At 49.8% G+C, this 20,401-nt stretch overlaps 1 protein-coding gene across 1 annotated transcript in view; it reads right to left on the bottom strand.

Moving 5' to 3' along the window:
• Nucleotides 1-5,352: 5,352 nt before the first annotated feature.
• LOC144617202 (NBPF family member NBPF6-like) overlaps nt 5,353-20,401 on the bottom strand; it is a 30,501-nt gene continuing 15,452 nt past the window's right edge. Inside the window, 10 exon segments of the mRNA XM_078451520.2 lie at nt 5,353-6,520; nt 9,633-9,847; nt 12,062-12,301; nt 13,877-14,058; nt 14,848-14,899; nt 15,976-16,151; nt 16,966-17,017; nt 17,994-18,169; nt 18,961-19,012; nt 19,999-20,213. Coding sequence (XP_078307646.2) covers nt 9,642-9,847; nt 12,062-12,301; nt 13,877-14,058; nt 14,848-14,899; nt 15,976-16,151; nt 16,966-17,017; nt 17,994-18,169; nt 18,961-19,012; nt 19,999-20,213 — 1,351 coding nt within the window. The 3' untranslated portion in view covers nt 5,353-6,520; nt 9,633-9,641.

Raw genomic sequence — 20,401 nt, 5'->3', positions numbered from 1 at the left:
TCAGGTTCATCGACTTCAACCAGATTCATTGGGTACAAGTGACGACTTCACACAGCACTGAGAGAGCACGTATGTTAACTCGGGGCCAGAACACGTCCTAAGGTGGGAAGAAGTTTCTTGCAGTTAGTGTTGGTTGTCCGAGATTTCTTGTTGCTTTGCTTGTGCCTCACACAGTTAATTTTATCCTTGAAAATGTACATCAACCTGATACCAGAGAAGATTTGTGGTTTGGTGGGTCTGATTTGGCAATGCAGTATTTTATGTGTGTCCTTTTCAGATGGATGTGCTCTGATGCAATTCTCTGACTGTTCTTAAAACACTCATCATGGCCAAGATAAACAGGGATACTCTGTGAGCAAAGCGACTGGTGGATCATGGATTAAATACGTAGTGGCCTTTATGGCCACATTTCTTGCTGACACGTCTTCCAAAATCACGTATTGTTCTTTTTGCGCGTGCCCATTTGTGACTCCCAAAGCCCAGAGCCACCTTTCCCTGCTACCTTGTGGTCCTTGTCCTCAGTTCCCTACAAGTTCAGGATGATGACAGCTCTCATTAAATCCCACACAGGAGAAAGCCCATATATCGTAACTCTCTATCCCTTAGTAAATGTTAATTTCCCATATTAGGAAAGGAGCAGAGATAAGAGAATATCAAGTACAGTGAGCACTCTTACCTTGAGGAGGTACATCGACCTTGGGGAAATCTGCCACACCACGAGTGAAAAATTGTTCCCTGTCTCCCCTGGCATAATCTTAGGAGAAACGTAACCTTAGGAGAAATTTCGGATTTCTCTTCAGCCAAATCAGCAGAAACGTACATCCCATGAAACAGGTGGGGGTTTATATAATCATTGCAGCCAGAAAGATCACACCCCACGGTCTCAGTTAAAGAGTGGTAGAAAGAACCACCACGACAGGATTCGGGCTGTGGTTGGTTGATGGCGGGGAGGCTGGAAGGAAGCAGGGTCTGCTCTACCTCGAACACTGGTAGTCTGCACTGGCCCTTCTTGACTGCGGTGAGAGTCAGCAGTCATTTCCTTACAAAAAGAGGAGGGTGTTTGGGGTGTTGTAGTTTGCACGGTGACCTGGTGTTTGTGGGGCCTGCTTGGAATAATCAGCTAGTCTTGTTGTGTCCCATTGTCTCAGGGTTCAGAGTCTCTTTGAGGTTGAGATCCTGTATCTGAGACTGTTTATTCCCAGCGTGAGAACAAAACAGCCAGGCCGGGATGTCAGCAGGGCCATTCAGGGCATCAGAGGCTGGCCTTGTTCTTTCTCCCTGGAAATCCCTAACCTAGAGGTCAAGAAAGAGAGCACTCTGGGCTCACAAGCTGTAGGAGCGAGCCTGGCTGAGTTACAGTATGACTTTGCCTGAGTGTCTTGAATTTTCTTTTCTGTGGCTCAGTGTCTCATTTCAAAATAGGGCCAATGGGAGTTTCTCCTACACGAGTCGTCCCCGGTGTTACAGCAGAGGTGCAGGTGAAGCACTGAGCCCAGTGCCTGGCAGGGAGTAAATACTCAGCACGTATTAGCCCTGCTCGGTCCTCTGCTGTCAGCATTTTTACCATCTGCCTCATTCTTTTTTTTGTTTTGTTTTCCAAATATACTTATTGTCAAGTTAGCTAACATACAGTGTAAACAGTGTGCTCTGGGCTTCGGGACTGGATTCCCATGATTCATCGCTTAACATACAACACCCAGTGCTCAACCCAACAAGTGCCCTCCTCAGTGCTCATCACGAAATTTCTCCTCTCCCTGACTCCCACCATCAACCCTCAGTTGTTCTCTGTATTTAAGAGTCTCTTCTGGTTTGCCTCCCTGACTGTTTGAAACTATGTTTTCCCCTTCCCTTCCCCCATGGTCTTCTGTTAAGTTTCTTCAGTTCCACATGTGAGTGAAAACATACGGTATCTGTCTTTCTGTGACACTTATTTCACTTAACGTCCACATTGTTGCAAATGGCAGGATTTCGTTCTTTCTCATTGTCAAGTAGTGTTCCATTGTATATATAACCCACATCTTCTCTATCCGTTCGTCAGTGGATGGACGGATTTAGGCTCTTTCCATAAGTTGGCTATTATTGAAAGCACTGCTGTAAACATTGGGGTATACGTGGCCCTCTGCATCAGCACTCCTGTATCCTTTGGATAAATGCCTAGTAGTACTCTTGCTGGGTCATAGGGTAGTTCTATTTTTAACTTTTTGAGGAACCTCCACACTGTTTGCCAGAACGGCTGCACCGGTTTGCATTCCTACCAACACTGCAAGAGGGGTCCCGATTCTCCACATCCTTGCCAGCATCTGTTGTTTACTGAGTTGTTCATTTTAGCCACTCTGACTGGCGTGAGGTGGTATCTCAGTGTGGTTTTGATTTGTATTTCCCTGATGATGAGCAATGTGGAGCATCTTTTCATGTGTCTGTTAGCCACCTGGATGTCTTCTTTGGAAAAGTGTCTATTCGTGTCTTCTGCCCATTTCCTCACTGGATTTTTTGTTTTTTGGGGTGTTGCGTTTGGTAAGTTCTTTATAGATTTTGGATACCAGCCCCATTATCCGATCTATCATTTGCAAATATCTTCTCCCACTTCATCGGTAGCCTTTCAGTTTTGATGATTGTTTCCTTTGCAGTGCAGAAGCGTTTCATCTTGATGAGGTCCCAATAGTTCATTTCTGCCTGTGTTTCCTTTGCCTTTGGAGATGTGTCGAGTAAGAAGAGAGAGGGGGACACAGGATATGAAGTGGGCTCTCTGTGCTAAGTGGGCCCTGTGCTGGCAGTAGATACCCCACCTTGAGGTTTGAACTCACGAACCGTGAGATCATGACCTGAGCTGAAGGTGGACGCTTAACTGGACTGAGCCACCCAGGCACCCCTAGAACTAATAGATTTTCCATAAAAAGGAGAAAACCTCTGATGCTGCATACACCTTCCCCACCACCAAAAGAAGCCAATTTATATCCCAGGGAGAGAAAAATCAATCTATCGTCTACATGCCCACCAAACCTACAAAGCAAGGGCATATATTTTAAAACCGCAGCAAACAAAATGGATAAAGGACCTGAATGTGAGACAGGAAACCATCAAAACCTTAGAGGAGAAAGCAGGAAAAGACCTCTCTGACCTCAGCCGTAGCAATCTCTTACTCGGCACATCCCCAAAGGCAAGGGAATTAAAAGCAAAAGTGAATTACTGGGACCTTATGAAGATAAAAAGCTTCTGCACAGCAAAGGAAACAACCAACAAAACTAAAAGGCAACCAACGGAATGGGAAAAGATATTTGCAAATGACACATCGGACAAAGGGCTAGTATCCAAAATCTATAAAGAGCTCATCAAACTCCACACCCGAAAAACAAATAACCCAGTGAAGAAATGGGCAGAAAACATGAATAGACACTTCTCTAAAGAAGACATCCGGATGGCCAACAGGCACATGAAAAGATGTTCAACGTCGCTCCTTATCAGGGAAATACAAATCAAAACCACACTCAGATACCACCTCACGCCAGTCAGAGTGGCCAAAATGAAGAAATCAGGAGACTATAGATGCTGGAGAGGATGTGGAGAAACAGGAACCCTCTTGCACTGTTGGTGGGAATGCAAATTGGTGCAGCCGCTCTGGAAAGCAGTGTGGAGGTTCCTCAGAAAATTAAAAATAGACCTACCCTATGACCCAGCAATAGCACTGCTAGGAATTTATCCAAGGGATACAGGAGTACTGATGCATAGGGGCACCTGTACCCCAATGTTTATAGCGGCACTCTCAACAATAGCCAAATTATGGAAAGAGCCTAAATGTCCATCAACTGATGAATGGATAAAGAAATTGTGGTTTATATACACAATGGAATACTACGTGGCAATGAGAAAAAATGAAATATGGCCTTTTGTAGCAACATGGATGGAACTGGAGAGTGTGATGCTAAGTGAAATAAGCCATACAGAGAAAGACAGATACCATATGGTTTCACTCTTATGTGGATCCTGAGAAACATAACAGAAACCCATGGGGGAGGGGAAGGAAAAAAAAAAAAAAAAAAAAAGAGGTTAGAGTGGGAGAGAGCCAAAGCATTAGAGACTGTTAAAAACTGAGAACAAACTGAGGGTTGATGGGGGGTGGGAGGGAGGGCAGGGTGGGTGATGGGTATTGAGGAGGGCACCTTTTGGGATGAGCACTGGGTGTTGTATGGAAACCAATTTGACAGTAAATTTCATATATTAAAAAATAAAAAATAAAAAAAAAATAAATATACAAAATAATAACACAAAAAAAAAAAAAAAAAAAAAACCGCAGCAAAAACTCATTGTACAAGCACTTTCTATTCACCTAAGATGTCCATGTACAAAGGCAGTAGAAAAAGAGTACTAAATATGCAACACTCAGGGAGTCCTGATTCCGTCACTAGGAGTCATTTAAAGACGAACTCTGCCCAATAAGAGATGACTGGGGAAGTTTTGACTTTTGTACAACTGATCGTCACTGAATACACTTCATTGTAGATCTGAGACAAAAGTCTGGGAGTGGAACCAGTGGGAGAAATAGGATGTAAATGGCATCCGTTTCACCGGGCGGAAACAATCCTATAAGAAGTGGCAGGTGGAGACAGAAGAGAAAATAGAATAATGTCAGAAGTCTGAGGTTGGGAGATCAGTTAAAACTTAAGTGTTGTTTTCATTTATTTTTGAGAGAGAGAGAGAGAGAGAGAGAGAGAGTGTGAGTGTGGGGGCAAGGCAGAGAGAGAGAGAGGGAGACAGAATCTGAAGCGGGCTCCAGGCTCTGAGCTGTCAGCACAGAGGCCGATGCGGGGCTCGAATTCACGAACCGTGAGATCATGACTTGAGCTGAAGTCGGACACTCAACCAGTTGAGCCACCCAGGTGACCCTGTGGTTATTTATTTTTAAGAGAGAGAGCATGCAAGCGGGAGAAGGGCAGACAGAGGGAAGGATGGAGAGTCTGAAGGTGGTTCTGTGCTGACAGCAGAGAGCTCGATGCGGGGCTCAAACTCATGAACTGCTAGGCCATGACCTGAGCCAAAGTTGGACCCTCAACCTGCTGAGCCACCCAGTCACCCTGAGATCGTTTAAATCTTAGAATGGCGATGTGACAAGGTTCACAAGTTAATACAGAACCAAACATGTCCCGCACTTGTGATGCAGTGTTCAGCCCTACATATACAACCTTTCTAAACAACAGGTGCACATTCAGACACACATATGTACTCTTGCCCATAGGGGAAATATAGCCTAAAAGATACAGAGACTCAGCATTAAATACCAGAAGAGAACCAAGAACATTTACATCATGATGGTGATGGATTGGAGCCCTGAAGGAAACATAATTCACCAGTCCCCAGTGATTGTCAAAATAAACACTTTAATGATATAGAACGGGGAGGGAGTGTTCTTTTCCACAGCACAATGCCAGCAAATACACATACACAAGGATGATACAACTAGAGTTTTTCCAACATACAAACAGATACGGTTGTGACACACTGCAGGGATCACTAAAAGATGGTAACATTGTAGAGACAGACTTTACAGAGAGCGTCTTCGCACATTCTCAGATGTCACACCCAAACAGAAGACCATGAACGATCTGATAGGCCCCCCAATAGAAGGCAACCACTGCTGCTCTCACAATGATGGTGATGGCAGACTGGACGCTCTGGGTCTCTGGGTGGGCGGAGCTGGGACACACACAGCATTAACTAGGGAACGCCCGGGGAAAAGGGTTAGCCTGAATTTAATCAGGAGGAAGTGATCAGACACCTTCAGGATGTAGACCATCAAGCCAGACATCTGGCCTGTCCCCTACAGACAAGGAAGCGTCACCACCACCAGAGACAGCCACAGAAAGGTGAGGAGATGTTTGGGGTTCGAAAGGACTACACAATTACGATAGCACAATCTTCTGAGTCCTTTGGAACCCAAGATATCTCTTCTCCTTTTTGTCGTCTTATTTGTGCTGTGGACACTGGCTGTTTGAAGAAAGACAGGCCCGATGTCTTGTTCGATGGTCGAAATTCTGCAGTTGTCTGATCCCTACCTCGTGCTCAGATTCAGGCTAAGCCTCTTCAGCAAGAACGCTGCGTAGTTAATGCTGTCTGCTCCTGGCACAGCCCAGCCGGTGGCCCAGAATGTCCAGTTTGACATGGGGTCTATTGCCACGTTGCTCCAGCCTCCGCTTATCCGCAGGATGGAATGGAGAGGAGCCAGACCGAAGGTGTCTCACAAGGGCGTGTGGTCTGGGCATTGGTTGCCTCGGCGACTTATCACGACTGGAGTCAGAAGAGCGAGAGTTCCTCTCATCAAACCAGACTTTTGGAGTAAAAGTCCCAGAGAGTGGCTTGTGATCGAGATGTCGATTCTCAGCAAAGGATCCCTCGCATGTTCTGTTTGGGCTTTAGTTTGATTTGCTGCTTTAGAGTTCTTTTCAGCAAGTGGAGAATGATGGGGTTTTATGATGGGGTTCTGTTTAAATGAGGAGTATCTTTTCTTAGTTCCTGGAGTCCTTGGTATCTGAGACAGAGAGAGAGAGAGGCAGAGGAATCAAATGTGAGTCTTGTTCAGGTCCTGCTGACGGCTGAGCCTGGAGGGATGGCTCCGTGGTGACAGAGGCCAGGGGCGAGCTGAGCCCCCGTGCAGAGAAGGAGCTGAAGGGGGGTCTGCAGGCAGGCTGAGGGGGAGAGTGAGGGCCACAAGTCTGAAGCAATAGCCCCCTCAATTGCATCCAGCCTACACTGTAGGATGCAGGGACCCCTGTGCTCCCCGCAGCAGGCGCCTGGTGGCATCCCAGCTCAAGGCTGCCCTGAGCTGTTGCCAGGTCCCGACCATCCCTCCCTCAGCAGCCACCTCACCCTGGAACCCCCTTCATCAGAAGCAAAGTGATGGCTTTCTCATGTCTCCCACGGAGGGATGTGCTTAGCCCCCGACACACACGTTCAGAAACAGACTGCTGAAGGAAGGAGGGGGCCCTCTGCAGACAAACACACCCCTTCTCACCCTGCCCTGGTCTTCTGAAGGGGGAGGCCAGGCTATGGAACGAGCCCCAGGATGTGAGATGCAACAGGGGCCTCAGACTATGTCCCAGTTCAGTCCTGCCGTGTGCAGATGAGGAACCGTGGGCCAAGAGGCTGATAAGGACCACCTGTAGCTGTGTGACCTGTGCCTGACACCCTGGAACTGAAACCCAGGCTTCGGGCCCTTCCCATCCATGTGGGGGTCGGGAGACGAAAGCCTCCGATCTGGGGGTGTGGGTAGGCAGTAGACGCTGTTGGCCGCTTGGCTGGACGGAATTAAGACTTTGCACGGAAATCCTGCCCCAAAGGGGCTGAAAAGAACCCCAAAGGGAGAAACTCCAAGGGGAATGACGAAAAGAGCGGGGAGTGTACCCAGGGCCTCACCCCTTTTTGCTCAGGGACCCCAATAGCCCCTGCAGGGCACCTCACGCCAGGATACACCTGAGGGAACGTCTAGGAATATTCTCAGTGGAGACACTCAGAACTATGCAGAGAAAACGGAAGAGCCTTCCTTTTAGTCGTCTAGGTTCTCCTCGCACGTTTCCCAAACTGTCCCTGAGGAGAGAGTCTCTCGGTGTTGACACTAATGTAAACGAGGGCCTGCAAAGGGCAGAGGCAGACCTAAGCTTCTTTACTGAGGTTTTATATAAGGAGAAAGTTTGATTAAAACATTTCCTTTCCATCTGCAGTGCACCTGTCAGGAGGCTGGGAAACGCATTTAGTGAAGAGTCAACCGTGATTTTCATCGCACGAGGAGGAAAAAGAGCCCTGAATTCCATTACTGGTAATCAGGGAAGGGAGTGTTGTTCTTACACTGGGTTTCTAGGCAACATTTCTTTCTTACTGCATCCTATAGTATAAAAATTGTGAGACACTTGGATCCAGAAGAGGGAGTATTCATCGAATTCATTCATGTGTCTTTGTCCTCTTCTTTCTCTGGGCTCTATTGAGGGAGGAATGTCAACTCCATCAGGGGCTGATACTCAGCTTGTCCACAAAATGAGTGACACACACACGGGATCCTTCTATATGGCTTATGAACATCCTATAGATCCACGGTCCTTCTGATTCCTAGGTGCATACCAGCAGAGCTTTAAAACATCTCCCGTTACCCACACCCCAGCCCAGAATGTTGAAATCAAAATCTCAAGGTATTGGGTGGCGGCATTCACGTGAGTTCAAAGCTCAGTCAGTGTTTCTTTCACGACAGCGTGATTTAGAACTATTAGCTAAGCTACTCTGTTTCAGACCACGGTGTTCTTGTCCTCATCTCTGCCACCATGACGATACCGGCCCTCAAGATTTTGGTCTTCCTTCGGACACCCTCCCATGAATCCCCGTTCTCAGCTGGACTTGTATGAGGCACAGATTGTCTCGTGTTCCCCTGGATCTCGCGGGGACTTCACACAGCTGCCCAAAGTTAATTCAGTCAATGCTCGCGAATGTGCTCTGGCCGGAGACTCAACTCAGTTCCTTTCGGTGGATCCTTTTATGAACCAGCTGAGCATGTAAACACGGTAACGGCAGTGAAAAGGGAAGACAGGTGGATGCCTGAACATCTCATGTCTGTGCAGGTTGGAAACCTGGCCTCTGCATCTGTGTTTGGCCAGTGTCCCTGTAGAGTGCCATATCTGTGTCCACCTGATGCCAGCTCTCTTGAGGTCCCAAGGTATGGACACTGAGTCCTGGAAACCCCAAAACACATTATCACAGGCCTGCTCACCTGGGGCCGAGGACAAACCTGACCCCAGGCAGGCCGTGTGGCAGTCCCAGAGGTGACCCATGTGGTCGTGTAGTTTTTGTCGGGGTGCTCTTTCTCCTCAGTTTTAACACTTCTTATTCACATGGAGAAGCTGAGGGGTAAGTGTCGTCCTAGGTCGTGTTCCCGGAAACACCCCAGAGGAGAAGCCATGTGCAAGAGACATTAAGACGATGTTCTTGATGGGGCATCTAGGTGGTTCAGTCGGTTAAGCATCTGACTCTTGGTTTTGGCTCAGGCCACGAGCCCACAGTTTGAGGGTTCAAGCCCTGCATCTGGCTCTGTGCTGTCAGTTCAGAGCCTGGAGCCTGCTTGGGATTCCCTCCCACTCTCACTGCCCCTCCCCGACTCGTGCTGTCCCTGTCTCTCTCAAAATAAATAACTTTAAAACAAAAATTAAGAAAAAAAAAAAAAAAAAGACAATGCTCTTGGAGAAAGAGGTCATGGAGCTGGGGAAGCAAGGAAGGAAGTCAAAGAAGTCACGAAAGTGGGTGCCTTGTGCCAAAGTGCCATATGTTTGGCGACACGTGTAAATGATGCTGGTCTGCTGAGGGGGGCCGTGGGGCCTAATTCTCCGCGGCCGTGAGGGCATGGGAGAGGGAATCCCAGGACAGCCCCCGTGGGGACACAGCACAGCTCACATGCCACAGCTGATGGAGATGGGAGGGCCCCCAGGGTGGCAGTCCCCTGTGGCAAACAGAGGCAGGACCAGACAGAGGCAGGACCAGACAGAGGCAGCGGCAGCTGGGGGAGGGACCAAAGGAGGAAGAGAAAAACAGTTTGGGGTGTGGGCGGAGCTATACTCTAACAGAGCAACAGGAATCCATACCCCAAGAGCCACGGACGCCATTACCTCTGTGCCCTAAGCTTGAAGGCCACGGAATCTGCACGCGAGTCTGCCCTCGCCGAACTGCACTTTTCTCTTGATCATCTTCTGTTTCATCACCACCAGGGCATTAACGTGGCCAAAGACTTGACCTGCACACTGGTTGGCCACCGAGCCCTCAGCAGCGTCACCCTCCAGCTTGGGAGGGTTCTTCACACCCATGGAAGCTTCCAAACCCTGCTCTGAAAATAAAAGCACATCAACAGGATGCACTGTTAGTCATGATCTTCCTGTGACCAAATCCTCTACCTACGCTGACATCGAATAAGGACGGTGGGCAGGACGAGAAAGGCCATCGGGAAGTTCACGTGTGAGGGGCGCCGAGGGACACGCTTTGATTACAGCCTCTGTTGTTGACCTCTCTCACGCTACCCTGTAAGGATAAGAGCACGAGGAGGGCAACATGCCCCCAGCGCCAAAAGTGAAATTGAGAAAAGTAGAATTGGTCAAAACACACAGTTCTGACAAAGAACAGACAAAGGCCAGGAGATGGTGCTCAAAAGAGACTGTCCTATTCAAGGGAGGAGTCAAAGTTGAAGGCAAGCCTTTTGAGAGTCGCTGGCGAAACCAAAGCTGGGGAATTTACAGAACACACCCCAATATTTGATATATTTCATATATGTACACTATGCAGAGCATACACACCGAATATATGTAATGTGTGTGACATAAGACATAAATATGTGTGTCTATAAGCACATTCTTATCTAATTGAGTAAATGGGCAGTTAAGGGTTGGGGGACATCGAGCATAAAGTTCTAAACACTCTTCGGTCAGTTGCAAGTGGAAAATATAGACAAATTTGAGAAGGATGAGAAGAGTTGTGGCAAGAAACAGGTGACCTTTTAAGCACCAGGGAAGAATTACAGGGCAGATCAGGCTGAGAATCAAACAGAGTAAAACCACCTGCCCCAGAGTGATAGTTTGTCTTCCCCCAAATTCATCAGTGGAAACCCAATTCGCAATGTCATGCTGGGTGGGGTGGGCCTATGGGAGGCAGATCCCCCCAAGAAAGGGATCTGTGCCCTATGAAAGTGACCCCACAGAGCTCCCTCACCCCTCCACCCTGTGAGGACAGAGCAAGAAGGCGGCCACACATCACCAGGAAGGAGGTACCACCAGGTGCCCAATGTGCCACTGTTTGATTTTGGTTCTACTCAGCCTCCAGAATGGGAGACACAAATCTCTGCTCTAAGTCACCTGGTCTATGGCAGTTTTGTTATCACAGCCTGAATGGACTAAGAAACCCTCCTTGGACAAAAGTCTGGCATGGAGCCATGTTTCCTGCTGAGGCCTGTGTGGAAGGTGAGCCACAGAGAGGGACTGAGCCAGCAGGAGAGTCTGGGCCGGGACCACGGGAGTCAGGGAGAAGTGGCAGAGAGGCAAGAGGGAGAAGACAGTAAGAACCTCCCGTCCTAAGCCAACTGTCAGGGCTGTGCTTCCCTGAACTCCCACTGAGGCGTCCTCTGGAGCATCTCCACGGGGCGACAGGGCTGCGCCCTCGTCACCTCACTTGGGACCTGTGTCTCCTCTTTTCACAGATGAAGTCGGCGCCTGAAGGAGGAGACCCAGGCTCCAGGAGGGGACACCAAGGGTGGGACGGTAAAGACGACACAACCCAGGGGAACGCTGAAACGCTCGGTCTTCATGAAATCTGAGCTGACGCGGATCCTGATGACAAAGAAGCTGGGGACGTGTTCGTGGAGATGAGGGGGGACAAGAGGAACTAGATGAAGTATTGGAGAACGGAGTGTGCACTTTAGGAAACTGGCCCCTTATACTTGCAGGGAAGGGAAACCAGGCAAATGCATGGGAAACTGTCGTGGGGCCAGTATTTCCACTGTTACTGTGAGCGCCTAACAGGGAATGTTGGCTGCCTGATGGATGTTGAAGGAGAGAAAACACTGGCCCACAAGCCTTGCTGAGAGAGTCCAGGAAGATGGGGTCCAGCGAAAGCGGAGCCAGTTAAGAACAGCTCTAGCGCACGTGAAACAATGCCACGGAACCATTTTCCAAGTGTTCAGACACCACAAAGACACAAGAATTACGCATTACAGATTCACCGATGTTCTCAAGCCATTTTGCTCACTTGGGCCCCTGGAGATTATGTAGCTTCATGCTCCCAGCATTGATGGGATGGAGATCCCATTTTCAATGGTTTCAGATGAAGGGTCCGAGGGGGACATACATGAGATGATGAATAACTTGGCCAGTAAACAGCCGGGAGGCTGCAACCCCGGCACCTGGGCAGACAGAGCTGACCCTCAGCCCCAAGCTCTTTGGAGCTGGAGCGTTGTGAGTTTGGAGCTGGGCAAAGCATGCCTGCAAGAGGCCCCATTGCTGCCCCCGCCCACAACCCTGTGACTAGAGCTTCCTACTCCCCCCGCACCTCTCACCTTGGAAGAGCGGCCGTTGGCTCCCAGAAACCATCGTGGCTGCCAGTCTCCTGATGGCGGGGGAGGGGCGGAGCCTGGCTCTGCGGTCACCACAAGCCAACTGCTGATCCGGCTGCCCTGGCACGGAATTGGCCACCTGGGTATTGGACTGTGGCGGTGCTTGTGAAGCTTGCACCTCCGGCCTTGGGAAAGTCAAGTTTCCACTCGATGGCCCTTGGGGACCGGGCACCTGCATCGGGGCTGAAGCAAGAAGACATTTCAATGGACAAAGCCCAGTTTTCTTAGCACTGCCAGAAATTCCATTTGTGATGTCCTCCCGCCCCGTCCCCCACTGTCTGTGAGACCAGCCAGTGAGCAGGTACAAAGGCAGACATCATGGAGACGAAGGCGATGTCACCGTTGTGTCTATGCCTGGGCATGCTGAGATGGCAAGTATCCAGGATGCAAAGTCCCTGAAGGGAAGGTCACCCCCTGGAGTCCAGACGGCTTTGCATGGGAGGCGAGCTCATGCCTATTATTCTGCAGTAGTACCCTTCGTCCTACAGCCTAGAGAGAAGGTTCTAGAGAGGCCTCAGGGCAGAACGAGAAAGAATTGCTGATATGTGCCCCAAAAGAAAAAAGAAGAGGAGGAGAATTTGGCCTCAAGGCTTCAGATGCCTGTTTCTCCCTGGCTGGTCCCAGTGCAGGGAGGCTGGGGCAGGGCAGCCCTCCTGGGGCGACCCTGCGGCAATCACAGCCCACACACACTGTTCCCACGTTCCCACCAGAACCTGCACCGGGGACGGGCTGTGCATAACGGAGAGGCGGCCTTCATTCATCTCCACCCATGCTCATAGCCTCTCATGACCCAGGCTTAATGCAAGGCCATGTCACACACATCACCCTCCTGAGACGCGTCTTAACCTGTCCCATCCCTGCCCCCATGGAAACCCAGACCTGGCTGTCAGTGTCTCTGACACAGAGCTCTGCAGGGTTACCGGGGTGCCAGGCAGCCAAGTGAAGAGCCACCATGGGACCCCTAGTGAGAACACAAATCGTCTGGGACCTCTCAGCCCTGATTGTTTTCATGGAGCGTCTCCTGGAGACCTTGAGCTCCTGGAGGGGCTGGATGAGCCCTGGCTCTGCTCACACCACAAAGTGCACTGACAGGGTAGGAGCTGGCACTCCTGCAGGGTCAAAGGGGTCGTTGGGGCGTGGAGCAACTGTTCTCTTTGCATTTACGACTGTTTCAGATCATTTGGGTAGAACTGGGTGCTCTGGTACACAGGGAGGCGGGCGCCCCAGGAGAAACAACTAGCAGCTCAGCAACGATTTAACAGATGCAGCCAATGTGGAGCTGACCACAAACCTGTGTGGAAAGCCAGGGAGTTTGTAGGAAGCCACACAAGAAATACAATTGGAAGCAGAATTGCACAAGTAGCAGAGGTCTCCTTTTGGAACAAAACAAAATCAGGAAAAAACAAAGGAGGACTGTCACCCAGCTGTCTCCGGGTAAGACAGCGGTGGCTGAGATTCTGAACCCTTTTTTCCATTTTCTCCATTTCTCCTCTCGAGCCTCACTTGGTACCAACAGCCTGCATGTCGGACGGAGCCGGGGAACAGAGGGCAGCCTGGGACAGAAGGAAGGAAAGGGCTCTGAGCCACAGGATGCCTTTTAAAGAGTGAATCCGAGAGCAGAGTTCAAACCGGTACGAGCCTACAGGGCCTGTTGGCAGGAATGCAACTCTCAGCCGATTCAGGTTGTTGAAGACACAGAGGACAGGCTTCCTGGGGCCCCAGCAGGAACTTCGTGCCCCCCACAAGAACAGGACTCACCATCTACATCCACGCCCAAGAAGACTTCCTCTTTATCAAAGGTGAATGAGGCACTCCTATAAGGCCTATAGGTGTCTGACAGGTCATGGCCAACGGAAGGAGTCAAATGACATTCCCCCACTGAGTCCTGTGGGACTTCATCCTCTGGGGCCACTGGCAGCTCCCTGCAGAGCCTGGTGTTGCTGGGAGGACGAGACATGCAGAAAGAAGGTTTAGTCAACATGCAGTGCCAGCTTGTTTTGAGGGCACGGCGGAAGGACTGGTCACAGAACACAAGCGGGATCCCCACAAAGGGAAATGAAGCAGTCTGCCTGCAGCTGAGGCCACAGTGTGGGTGCACCCAGGATAGGTGCGGGGGGGGGGGGGGGGCGGGGACGGGCAGGTGCTCAGGGCATGGCCAGAGCGCCAGCTTATGGGGCAGGAGTCGGAACCACCCCAGGGCACAACAGTCATGACCCACAGCACACCAGAAGAAGATAAAGCAGCATCAACACTTTGGCATACACTGTTTGGAGATTTACACAAAGCACCAAGAGAACCCCAGGCTAAGGCAGCATTGTAGACTCCTGGATATCTCGTGGGCCCAAGGCCGACGTGTCTAAATACTGAGACGTGAAAACTGCTTTCCTAAAACCATCCTTGCTGTGAATGCCCGCCAATGTAGTAAAGACAACCGGCAGAGAGAGCTGTGCATCTTACGCAGGACCTAATACGAGGAGAGACCAGGAGAGTGCAAGGCATCCTGGGACTGCTTAGTCCACCTGCGTCAGTGGACTGCAGATACTCCATTTGAGAGGGATTAATAACGGGGCCTATGCAAGTACCACATGACACAGAGGACCTTGCTGAAGGACCACCTTGTGGGTGTCGGAAGGGATGAAACAGGTGCATTTAGCACTTTCTAGATTGGCCTAGATCTGAGATTCCCAGATGTCACCACTGAATTAAAGCCCATGATTCTTCAGAGTTACCTGGGGCATGTCGGGTCCTGGTCTTCTTCATCGCAAAGATCATTATGATTGTCTGCAAGTAAATACAGACCGGCCAGTCACATAAACAGAGCAGCACTTGGACATGAAAATTAAGTGTCCCATGCAACTAGCACACGGGCACTAATGTCCTTAGTTGGGCAGCAGGGCATTGAGGGAAATAATCCAGGAGGCCTCACGAAGTGTCTTGGGAATGTGCCTTGGCTAGCTTTCCTAAAGCATCGGGCAGGATTTCCCTGATCTGGTAGAGCCCCATCTCAACAGTCTGTCTGCAGAGGTCAACCTCTGTTTTACCGCAGATTCTGGTGAACAGCTTACCTGCATTCTCAAAACTTACTGCAACCTTCTCTCACTAGCTTCCCTCATGACATACTCTAGGTGGCAGGGTTTTAGGGAATTTCTACAGAGGCCAGACTGATGCACGGAATCTGCAGACCCTCAAATCAAAGGAAATCTTTTGTCCGTGATCCCTTTTGCTACACAGGCACATGGGCCACGCACGGGGTGGGGCCATGCACGGGGTGGGGCCATGCCGGGGCTCAGCTATGCTTCAGGGAAACGTACAAGCAAGCTGACGGTAGAGGTGGTTATGTCCTGACACTCAGACGACGACTTAGGGAAGACAACCAACACAGAGGACACGGACACCGGGGACCAGAGCAGTGAAACCAGGGAAACAACAAACCCAAAGACATGGGTAAGGCTGACATCGTCTTGACAGGCACAAAACTTCAAGGAACATTGTTTGGGATGAAAGTGAGAGGATGGCAGTTGAGGAGAGACATTGTGTGGAAATCAGGAACAAGACAGACTCCTCTGCGTGTGCCTCACAGATGAGTGTGAGTTTGTCACACCCGCGCTGACCCCAATGTCCTGACTTGTGTCAGGGGCCACAGGCATGGCCTGAGATGAGGAACACAGGGCAGGGCCCTGATGCATCTGATGTCTGCGCTTAGAAGTCTATCCTAGAGCCTGACTCAGATCCATAGGTCTACGGGGCTGAAACACCTGGATAACAAATTCCAACACAAGCAGAGTAGGGATACCAAACTATGGGGTCGACCTGGGAGTCCAGTTGGAGCTTTATCACCTTCGCAGTGGAGGACTCACTAGCTACTTCCAGAGCAGGACAGACATCCAGATCCTCATATGAGTTGATGTTGGCCCTCCTGTGTGTCCAGGGGGAATCAGATGGGTCAGGAAGAGCTGAGTAAGTCAAATAGCATTCATCCAGTGAGTCCTGTTGGACATCCTGCTCTGCACTCTCCGGCAGCTCCCTGCCGAGCCTGGTGGGGAGGGGAGATCTGAAGATTAAAACAGGAAAAGTAGACACCACAGCATCTTACTGGTTTTCACGGGAAGCCGAGAAGTGTAGTCATAACGTAGGGGCAACCCCATTATTGACAGGGAAAACTATCCTCCTGTTTCAGGGGCACAGTGTGGATGCTATGGGGGCAGGAGAGGCAGAGAGGGAGAGACAGGGAGACACACACACACACAGAACAGAGGTGTTCAGGGCACTGGCCACAGAACCAACTTCTGTGCACCAAACTGAACTACTGTGGAATGGATGTCATGACTCACAGCACACATGGAGAATCCTAAACATGAGTTCAACCCTTTTGCATCAATTTTGTTGATATACATTCAGTGGCTAAGTGAACACATGTTAAAAGGCATCATCCACATGGAGAGATTTGTGTCTTCAAGGACTCTTTCTCTTACTATCGTGACATCATGTGAGGTTTTTTGATTTTTTTGCAGTTATCCATTTGCTACAGCAGATCCTCAAAGAGGTAACACAAGAGTGACAGAAGTAGACACATCTGTCACTCTGGTGTTTCCCAAAGGAGAGATCAGGGCAATACAGAGCACCTCAGGGAGTGACAATTCACCTACTTCAACTGACTGCCGGTTATCGAAATTGAGGGATCATTAAAGGAACTTATCCACATAATACATGAAGACACACGTCATGGCCAAAAAAGATATTCTGAGACTGGAGAATGGATGAAATAGGTAAATTTGGCGGTTTCTGTTTTTCCTTTGAAATGTAGAGTTGAACCACTGAAATAACAACCCATGATTCTTCAGACTTACCTGGCGCATGTCAGGTCTTGGTCTGGTTCCTCCTCTTGATGGGTCTGATTTTCTGCAAATAAATACAGACGGGGCCAGTCACATTAAACAGATCCCTGCTTGCACATTAGTAACCCAGTGTTCGGTGCCACCCGGGGACTCAGCTATGCTCAATGAGAGCACAGGTTGAGTGAGAAGGATATTTCAGGGTGCCTCGGATAGTGTGACGACTGGCTTGATTTCCTGGCCTGAGCCATTGGGAGAAATTTGCTTTCTCCAAGAGATCATCATCACAATTTCCTCTGTTTTGAGTCTGTGCAAACACTTTCAGTTCTCTTTTTCACACAGATTCTGGGGACCTGGCCTCTCTACTTTCTAAAAGGATTACCGCAGTTTTCAGCCTTCTCTCGTGAGATACCTGGTTGGAGCTACACAGAAACCTTGGCGCAATTCCTGTTGATGAGGGAATGCCAACGCACAGCTCTACTCCTGGAAACACGCAAACGAGCTAACAGTAGAGGCACGTAGGGTGGGTTTTCAGACGAGGCTTAGGAAGACAAGCCAAAGCAAAGAGATAGAGAATGAGGCTAAGAACAGGAAAGCCAAGGTTACATCTTTAACCCTGGACAAGGATTCCGACTGACTGTGGCAGGCTTGGATTCTTAAAGGACCTGGCTCAGAGATGAAATGGGGAGCATGAAAGGTGAGAAGAGGCATTGCATCCAAGGTCTGACAGACACCTTCTATGGTCGTGTTGCTGAGGCGAGTTGTATTTGTCATGCCGCCCTTGGGTCCAATGACCTGACAGTGAAGCCCAGGGGACATGGGCATGTCCTGGGAGTAGGAAGGGAGAAGAGTTCCCTGACCCACATGATGTCTGTGCTTGAAACTCCATCCATCCTGGAGCCTGGCTCAGATCCAGATGTGTGTACAGGGCCTGCACACAGGGAGGAGCTCTCTCAGCACAGCACAGGTGTGGGGCACAAACACCAGGAGATGTACGGGGCAGTCCAGCTGGAGCTTGATCACCCTGACAGCGGAGTACTCACTGGCCATTTCCAGAGCAGAAGAGACTTCCAGTTCCTCAGGGAAGAAGATGGCGGTGCTCCTGTAAGGCCAGTAGGAGTCAGACAGGTCAGGAAGAACCGAATATGTCCAATAGCGTTCATCCAGAGAGTCCCATGTGATTTCCTCCTCCACCACCTCTAGCAGCTGTCTACGGAACCTGAGGCGGGAGGAAAACTGAAGATTAACCGAAGAGGGATCTGAAACCGTATGTCCTGTCTGGCTTTGATGGAAGGCAAGAGGCATTTTCACAAAAGCAAAGAGAGTGCCTCATTAATGAGAGAAACAACTCTTCTTTTTGTGCGGGACAAGGTGTGTCTGTCACAGGGGCGGCAGACAGAAAGGACAGTAAGTGCTCTGTACACTGGCCACCTAGCAAGCTGATGAGGAAAGAGCCTGAATTAGCACCGTGCCATCCAGTCCTGACTCAAAACACACAGAGTCACAGGACAGCAGTGGCTCCCTCCCTTCCATTCAAATGCCCTTGAGTCCTGCATGGAGTGGCCCAGTGCGTGCAGCTTCTGGGGCGGGCTACTGTCTCAGAATTCTCATGCCATGAAGGCCTGTCTCTCTCAATATCACGGCATGATGGCACATTTTCGTCTACGTACATTCTTGCTCTGAAATACATGCCCACAGGCTAAATCGAACGGGGCAGAAAGTACATTGCCTCTCTCTCTAAAGCTGGGGAGAATGAGTGAGTGCAGGACTCCCTGTGCCTTTAGCTCACCTGGGCCAGCTGACTGTGTGTTACTCAACTTGAGTCGTAATTAAGAAATGGGAGCAATACAAGTACCACAATGAAAACAGAAACCATTGTGAAAGCAGATAATTGGCCATTGACCGAATGGATAACATGGTTCTATCCAGCACTTTCTGCCTTTCCTTGCTTGGATCTGAGGTCTGCAGATGCCACCACTGATTTCCCAGCCCCCAAGTATTCAGAATTACCTGGGGGCATCTGACTCTCGCCCTTTCAGCCCCTGGTGACCAATTTGGTTGTCTGCAAATAAATGAAGAGAAAGAGTTCCATTAGGCAGATTCCCCTCCACAAATGCTCACTCCCATGTGCCGTGTAGCAGAGGACAGAAACAGAAGCACAGTCATAACAGGCAATTGTGAGAGAAATCATTCAGGAGGGATTCAGTAGGGCCCTGGAAAAAATCACCGGGATTGCCTTCTTGAGCCAGCAAATGTCCCTGATAAGACAGATCATGATCACAGTATCCTAAGACACGTCGACACACACAGAAAACTTATCCCTTTTCCCAGAGATCTTGGGGAAGGACCTGGCTGCTTCCTAGAGCATTGCTGCCACATTCAGGCTTTTTCCTATTGAAACACTGCAGGCCAATGGTTTTCAGGAATCAGCCGTTGAGATTAAACTGACGACTGGAATCTACACCATCAAAGCAGAATAATCTTCAAAGCTGCAAAGCACCAGGGGCCGTTCATGGGGTCGGGAAGTTCCAGGGCCCTGCCTTGCTGCAGAGAAACATACAACGTATGATAGACGTAGTCCTGTCCTGGTTCTCAGCTGACTTGAGACAAGAAGAAAAGGAAGAGACAGACCAGGTAGAGACAGTGAACCTGGATCGTGACATTTCCTATGATATAGAAAAGGCTTCCCACAGCCTTGGGTGGCCATATATTCAGAAACATGGTTCAAGGATGGAAATCAGAGCCTGGCAAGAGAGATAAGAGATTAATCCAAAATTTGGAGGTCTGATAGCCACCTCCTGTGCCAGGGGTAGAGAGGTATAGGAGTCTGGCAGGACCAGCTTGAGAGCAGCGATGGGTGGTGGCTCAGACATAAAAGTGCCATGGCTTAGACATGAATCGAACAAAGCTCACTGACTCATGGAATGTCTTATTTCAAACTCAATCCTAGAGCCTGGGTGGAAACTGTCTGTGAGTACATGGTCCACTTCTGCGGATTAAATCTCTTGGTCTACACAGGGTGTGTGCAACAAAGATTATGGACACTACCTGGGGAACCGGGTGGAGTTTCATCCCCTTTGGAATGGGAGCATTCACAGGCTACATCCAGAGCAGAGCCGAATTCCTGTTCATCCGATGGGAACGTGCCATCCCTGCAAGGCTGGTAGCAGCCACGGCCTTCTTGGCCAATGGAAGGAGTCAAAACACGTTCATTCAGCATGTCCTGGAGGACTTCCTTCTTTTCAGCTTCCGGAAGCTCCATGCTGTGCCAGGTGGGGCAAGAACGACACAAGAGGAAACCAGGAGGATCAGACACCATGGCTTGCTACCTAGCTGGTGTTGATGGGAGGCAAGGGAGTGGTCGCAGAAAGGAAAGGGACCATAGCCTTGAGAGAGAAAAGGTTATCCTACAAGAGGCAGAGTGTGGCCAGGAAGGGGTGGGAGAGAAGCA

Source organism: Panthera onca, chromosome C1, assembly GCF_046562875.1.
Source record: "Panthera onca isolate mPanOnc1 chromosome C1, mPanOnc1 haplotype 2, whole genome shotgun sequence".
Classification (NCBI taxonomy): Eukaryota; Metazoa; Chordata; class Mammalia; order Carnivora; family Felidae; genus Panthera; species Panthera onca.
The sequence above is the reverse complement of the archived record's forward strand: the minus strand, read 5'-3'. Positions and strand labels throughout refer to the sequence as shown.